The sequence below is a fragment of the Lygodium microphyllum genome, chromosome 4 (genome assembly GCF_053477565.2).
Source record: "Lygodium microphyllum isolate KBCC chromosome 4, Lygodium_microphyllum_v1.1.10, whole genome shotgun sequence".
Lineage (NCBI taxonomy): Eukaryota > Viridiplantae > Streptophyta > Polypodiopsida > Schizaeales > Lygodiaceae > Lygodium > Lygodium microphyllum.
Window position 1 is genome coordinate 84,385,027 of NC_141138.1, and position 5,787 is coordinate 84,390,813.

Here is a 5,787-nt window from a genome sequence, read left to right on the forward strand (position 1 = left end):
TGTAATCATGTAGGCTAAGGCTTGAAGAATGGATGAGCAAGTGAGAATACCAATGATGTCCATTAGAAGAATAGTCCCACTAGGATGAGCAAAGGCGAATTTGGGAGGCTCGAGCAACCATTATGCATTTATACATTGTAATCCTAGTCGAACTGAATCTCTCTCCGTGCATGTTGGAGACATTCATGGAGCAGCATATGAGCTTAACTGGGTATGGGACGTACAATTCAGACATAGACCAAAGCATACATGTGTCGTTGGTGGTGCTTAATCTCACCTAAGGCTTATAGTAGTGTGGTTGATGTGCTTGCAGATTCACAAAGTAAAGGTTTGCTGTCATAGCATGAGCACATTGTGTCTCTCTGCTTTCTGTTTTAGCAAGAGCCTGCTCATGTGCATCCTGACAGTCATAACATTTGTCTATGGCTCGTCTATCTAAATGAGAAAAACCTGTGTATTGTGGACACTTATGCACCAAGTGGACTTAAGGCTCTTTATGCGCATCTTCATGGTTTGTACACAACTTTTCTATACAACAATAGTATTCTTAACCGTAGATCATTGGTTTGCCCAAAAGGACAAAAAAGCAGAAATAATATCAGTAAAAATGTGAGTAGATGAGAGATATGGCACAAGCAGTGCTAACAAGTGCAGTAATACTCTATATCTTATAGACTACGTGAACTGAATGAACAGATTGCTGAGAAAAAGACAAACCCTAGCTTGGCTTAGTATTGCAAATAGATCATCAAATAGGTGTATAACAATAGCCAGGAACTACCCAGGCAAGGAATGGCATCACCAAACACTGGAGCAATGCACATGTAAAATCTGCTAAACTACTGAATCCCATTTTAATGTTAAAACGAAAGTAAAGCTATCTCTAACAGAATTGAGCAGTTAGCTGAACCAAACTTGAAATTTTTTACATTGAAACTGACAAATATCAGTCATATAAACAGAAGGATGTATAAAACAGCTAATTGAATGTATAAGTGACAGTCAGCAGCTGATAGAGGTATTAGCCACAACATGTTATATGAACCATCAGGACTCGAGCTTAGCTCATTGGAGGTATCTAATGAGACAACCGCTATGTAACAGGATGTAAAGCCCAGGCTAGTAGTAGTTCATGGCATATAAATGCCAACCACCAAAACATAGGCAACTAACTCCTTGCAATAGAAGTTTGCTTGGAGTACCGGGATATGATGTCTTGAAACTCAAATCAGCCTGATCCTTAGACGCACTCAAAATTACATTCAATCATCCTCTTCAATGGCCTGATCGATGGCATCAATGTGATCTCTTAACACCTCCCACTTCCAAGTTGAAAGTATATGACAATGGAAGAATGAAAATGAACATGAGTATATTGAATATACGGTCAGTAACTTAATACAGGATTAAATAGAGGTTGAGCCAGATGAATACCTGATCCAAGGAAAGGGAAATTCCTGTTTAAAAAAACAGAGCAGGAGGCTAAATGACAGAATATCAAATACATAGTAACTGACGCAGAGCAAATTGACAAATCAAAGAACAAAACAGACTCCATTGATAACTGATGCAGAGCAAATTGAAACACCAAAGAAAAAAACAGAATTCATTAATGGCTGATGCAGAGCAAATTGGCACATTCAAGATGAAAACAAACGCCACTAATAACTGGTGCAGAGCAAATTTACAAAACACAAGCAGAATCCCATACCTTTCTTGCCTGGCATCTCCTTTCCATCCTTTTTGTAGTACTCTCTTATATCAACATAAACCTTGCCTTTGAAGACCCTTACTGACACCTTTCGATTACCTGATAGCTATACAAGTGAGCTTAATTATAACGAGGCGATGGTGCGAATCCATAAAAACACAGCCATCAAGGACAAGCTGCTCTGAGATAGGAAGAATGACCTCACAGATAGAGACACCTCCTTCCACATCAGCGTCTGTTTTGGCCACTTTCTGAACGGGCGATTCCTCATCGGATCCGTAGACATGGAATTTCCTCCTTCCAGACATGATTAAGCTGGCCTGCTGCGATCAGCACAGTGAGTTTTGCACCGGACTAAAACAGATCCTTCATGGACAGAACCTGCTTTCTCTGCAACATACCTGTGGTTTCTGCAGTCGAGAAACCCTAGCGCACAGGGTTCGACCGCAACACCAGCTAGATATGGATGTCAGTAAGAAAACGGATTACAACAGGAGGTAGAGTTTGCAGCATGGTCGCCTTAGGCTGCCGCCCGTAAAACAGTGCATCAAATACGACCATTTCTAACAGCAAAAGTGTTATGTCCTAGGGGAAGTTAATGCCTAATCCCTTCCCCACTGGCAAGGGCTCAAAACCTCTTAGGTGCAATGAAATTTTTTAATGTTAAAGGTCTTTGTCATCTAGTTAGTGGCCACGGAAAAAATATTGGGCACAGAAGATCCCCCGCCTAAGTGTCCACGAACCGAAAAAAGTGGACCGAATCAAATCGCCACACGTCAGCCCCAATGGACACTGATTGTTTTGAAAATTTGGCGTCCACCATTGTGTGTAACCGGCCTAACATTCATCCCACATGTCTCTCATAATACATACATACAATGACGACAATGGCGATGATGATGATGATGATGATGTGTACAATATTTCAGTCTCTAGGTCCACCACAATTCGAGTTGGGCTTGACCCCTCACCCAAACCAAGTGTTTCCAATCAACAGAAAGGCAAGTCCACTTAGTTCGGACGAGTGGTCAAACCCGCCCTAAATTGTGGCAACAACAGCCCAAGTAGGCCAATTGGTAAAGTGGGTGTGTGAGTTTGATGAGGTTTTGAGTTCAAGTCCTAGGAGCAGCTCAAGGCTGGCTTACCCATATGGGGTGTTGCATAGTACCTTTAGTCATGTAAACCAATGGAAAGGTGACCCTATTTTGAAAGTTTGAATAGCGTGATGGCTAAAGTTAGTGTTTCAAATGCTTAGAAGCTTTCTGCTATTGGTACCCTAAGAAGTAATGTTTACATGCTTCAAACCAACAATGCTTAGAAGCTTTCTGCTATTGGTACCCTAAGAAGTAATGTTTACATGCTTCAAACCAACAATGTAAGTTTGGCTATGGTTATTTAGCCAATTTAGGGATTGGCATATGCTATGAGTATGTTGAAACATGTGTCCCTTTGTTTACAAACTATTCAAATTTAGGGTGTAGTTAAGTCGATTTCAATGCAAGATTTGCAATAGTAGTTAGTTGTGGAAAAGTCATGCCGAGGATTTGTTTAAAGAAATGGAAGAGACAACTTTGCAACACGAAAGTAGAGAAAGAGAGTTTTTGTACCAGGTGAAGGATCTTAAGAAAGTCTTGGCAAGGATAAGATGTTTGCAAGGTTTTTTTTAAACTGGGCCAAGGAGTTGCAAGCAAAGTGTTGTGCAAAAATGATATGTTTTATTAATAGTTATGCAACGTTGAAACTAGAATATGATATGTTGAAAAAAACAAGTTACAACCATTGATAGGGTGGAGCATCTAATTTTCCAAAACCTTGAGATATATGTTGATGTAGTAATGCTTATGCAAGGACTAGAGTATGAAGAGATGAAAAATGCACAAGGAAAAAAAGTTCATGATGCATGGTAATTATTGGTCTACAATCAACAATTATGACTAGGCCTTATGAAGTATTAGAAGATTATTTTATGTTAAAAGTACATAAGAGTATTTTGCATGAGTTTCAAAAATATTGATGATGAATGGCAAGATCAATGTAATGTTTTGAATAGTAAATTGGGACATGCTTTAATTAAACAAATGAAGAATAAAGAATATACTAGGAAGGTTATGTAAGTCATGGAAAATGGTAATGATGTGGTAGTTCAAATTGATGTAATTGAGCAAGTTGTTTATGAATGTGTAGAAAAACGAATTTGTGCCTATGCATATTATTTATTATGTAAAAATAGAGCAAGTTGTTATGAATGTGTAGAAATAAGATTTGTGATTGTTCACATTATTGATGATGGAAGAACGCATGAAATTCCTAGCTTGAAAGAAGCTACAATTGAAGGGAAGGACAATAGAGTGTTCAATCAATTCATGTGGTTAGTGGTGGTTCACAACTAGTTTAGCAATGATTATTGAAAACCAAGATGTCATGGTTAAGGTTGATAAGGAATCAAGAGATGTACTTGGTGAAATTGCCGCTCCAAGATATGCTATTGTAGTTGAGACATTGGGCATTGCATACTTCTATTTCATCCAAGGCTTTGGTGCCTTATACTTCACTCTCTTTCATATGATGATTACTATCTATGCTTTGAGGCTTTTGATTTTGGTGCCTTATACTTCGTTGTCTTTCATATGATGATTACTATCTATGCTTTGATGCTTTTGATTTTGGTTATGCATATCCTCTTAGGATTCTTTTTCTTTTTGTTAGTATTGGCTAAGAGACTATGCCAAAGGGTTGCAAGTAGTCTTAGTATTATATTTAGGCTCTATTTGTAATTGCTCAGTATAGCTCATTTTGAGGCAAAAGGCTTCAAATGGGGGTTTAACTGAAAGCTACAATTTTAGATCTTCTATAAAGAAGCTAATTCCCACAATAAACTAAAATACTAAAAATATAAGAAATATGATAATGACAAGAAAGCCATAGCTAGGGTAGCTAGGCTGCCTTGAATCATGTTACCAATTGATACAATGACTAAGAATCATCTATGAGAGGTTGTAGCATGATATCCTCCTCATGCTATGGGGGCATGGGGTCCACCCCAATGCCATGGTGGCTAAAGAGTATATACCCTTAATGAATGGTGGGAGGTGGAAACCTCAGACACGAAGTGTTTAGAATTGGAAAAAGGATGCTTGGCAAGTTACAACTTACCCTTATTAAATCTAACTCTAGACCTAAGGCTAAATATTGGCTAAGGTATTATTTTTCTTTATTACAAGCCATCTCAGCATAAAAGAGCTTTGTCCTCAAAGCTGAAATTGGGACAAGATACAATGAATATTACAAGGATGGCTTGAAACATATGGATCCATGTTGAAATGAAACTCCAAGTTGAAGAAGATCATACAACTTGATGAAGGAGAAGTATATATGCTAAAGAAACTATTGTAGGCTGTCCAAAACAAATTGCAATACAATTTTGGCCATAACTTGAAGTAGAAGTGTTATATTCTCATATGTGAGCTATAGAAATGCAGAGGACAATGTGTAATACCCAGCCATACTATCAAAATCCAATTTTTATGAAGATAAAGCAATTATGTTCTATATAGAAATTTAATATAGCAAGTTGTTTACTGCTCAATGAGTGAAGTCTCCTCTTGAAGAAGGCATGGAAATTGTTCCAAATACGAAGCATGCTGCCAAGAAAACTCTTCCATAGGTAAACTCTTCCACTTAATGAGATACTCCATAAGAATTTGGTTCCTTAGAACCTTCTCCCACTTGTCGATAATCTTTTCAAGTTCATAAATTATCAAAGCATCTTCATCAAGGGGAGGTAGTTCTTCAAGAACTTGAGTTTTAAGACCAACATAATTATTTAGTTGAGATACATGATGAAAGACATTGTGGATACGAGTAGTTGAAGGTAAATCAAGTTGATAAGCAAGATCCCAACTTGCTTGATTATTTTGTATGGACCATAAAATCAATAGGAAAGTTTATTATGCCCTCCTTTAAGAGAAGCATAATAGGATTTTGGAGCCTTCAAGAAAACCCATTCACCTTTGTTAAATTCCACATGTATTCATTTCTCATCTACATAGGATTTCATTGTCTCTTGAGCTTTTCTA

General features: G+C 37.8%; 1 protein-coding gene across 2 annotated transcripts; it reads right to left on the reverse strand.

Moving 5' to 3' along the window:
• Positions 1 to 905: 905 nt before the first annotated feature.
• Positions 906 to 2,273, reverse strand: LOC148037252 (RNA polymerase II transcriptional coactivator KIWI-like). Of its 2 annotated transcripts, none has more exons than XM_087677273.1 (5): positions 2,113 to 2,273; positions 1,912 to 2,034; positions 1,712 to 1,817; positions 1,435 to 1,457; positions 906 to 1,322 (listed from the first exon to the last, which is right to left on the reverse strand). In XM_087677273.1, the coding sequence occupies exons 2-5, from the start codon at positions 2,017 to 2,019 to the stop codon at positions 1,263 to 1,265; spliced, it is 297 nt and encodes a 98-aa protein (XP_087533399.1). In that variant the 5' UTR covers positions 2,020 to 2,034; positions 2,113 to 2,273; the 3' UTR covers positions 906 to 1,262. The 2 variants fall into 2 exon arrangements, with proteins under 2 accessions (XP_087533399.1, XP_087533398.1); XM_087677272.1 differs by having other exon boundaries at positions 1,912 to 2,031; positions 2,113 to 2,271.
• Positions 2,274 to 5,787: the final 3,514 nt, after the last annotated feature.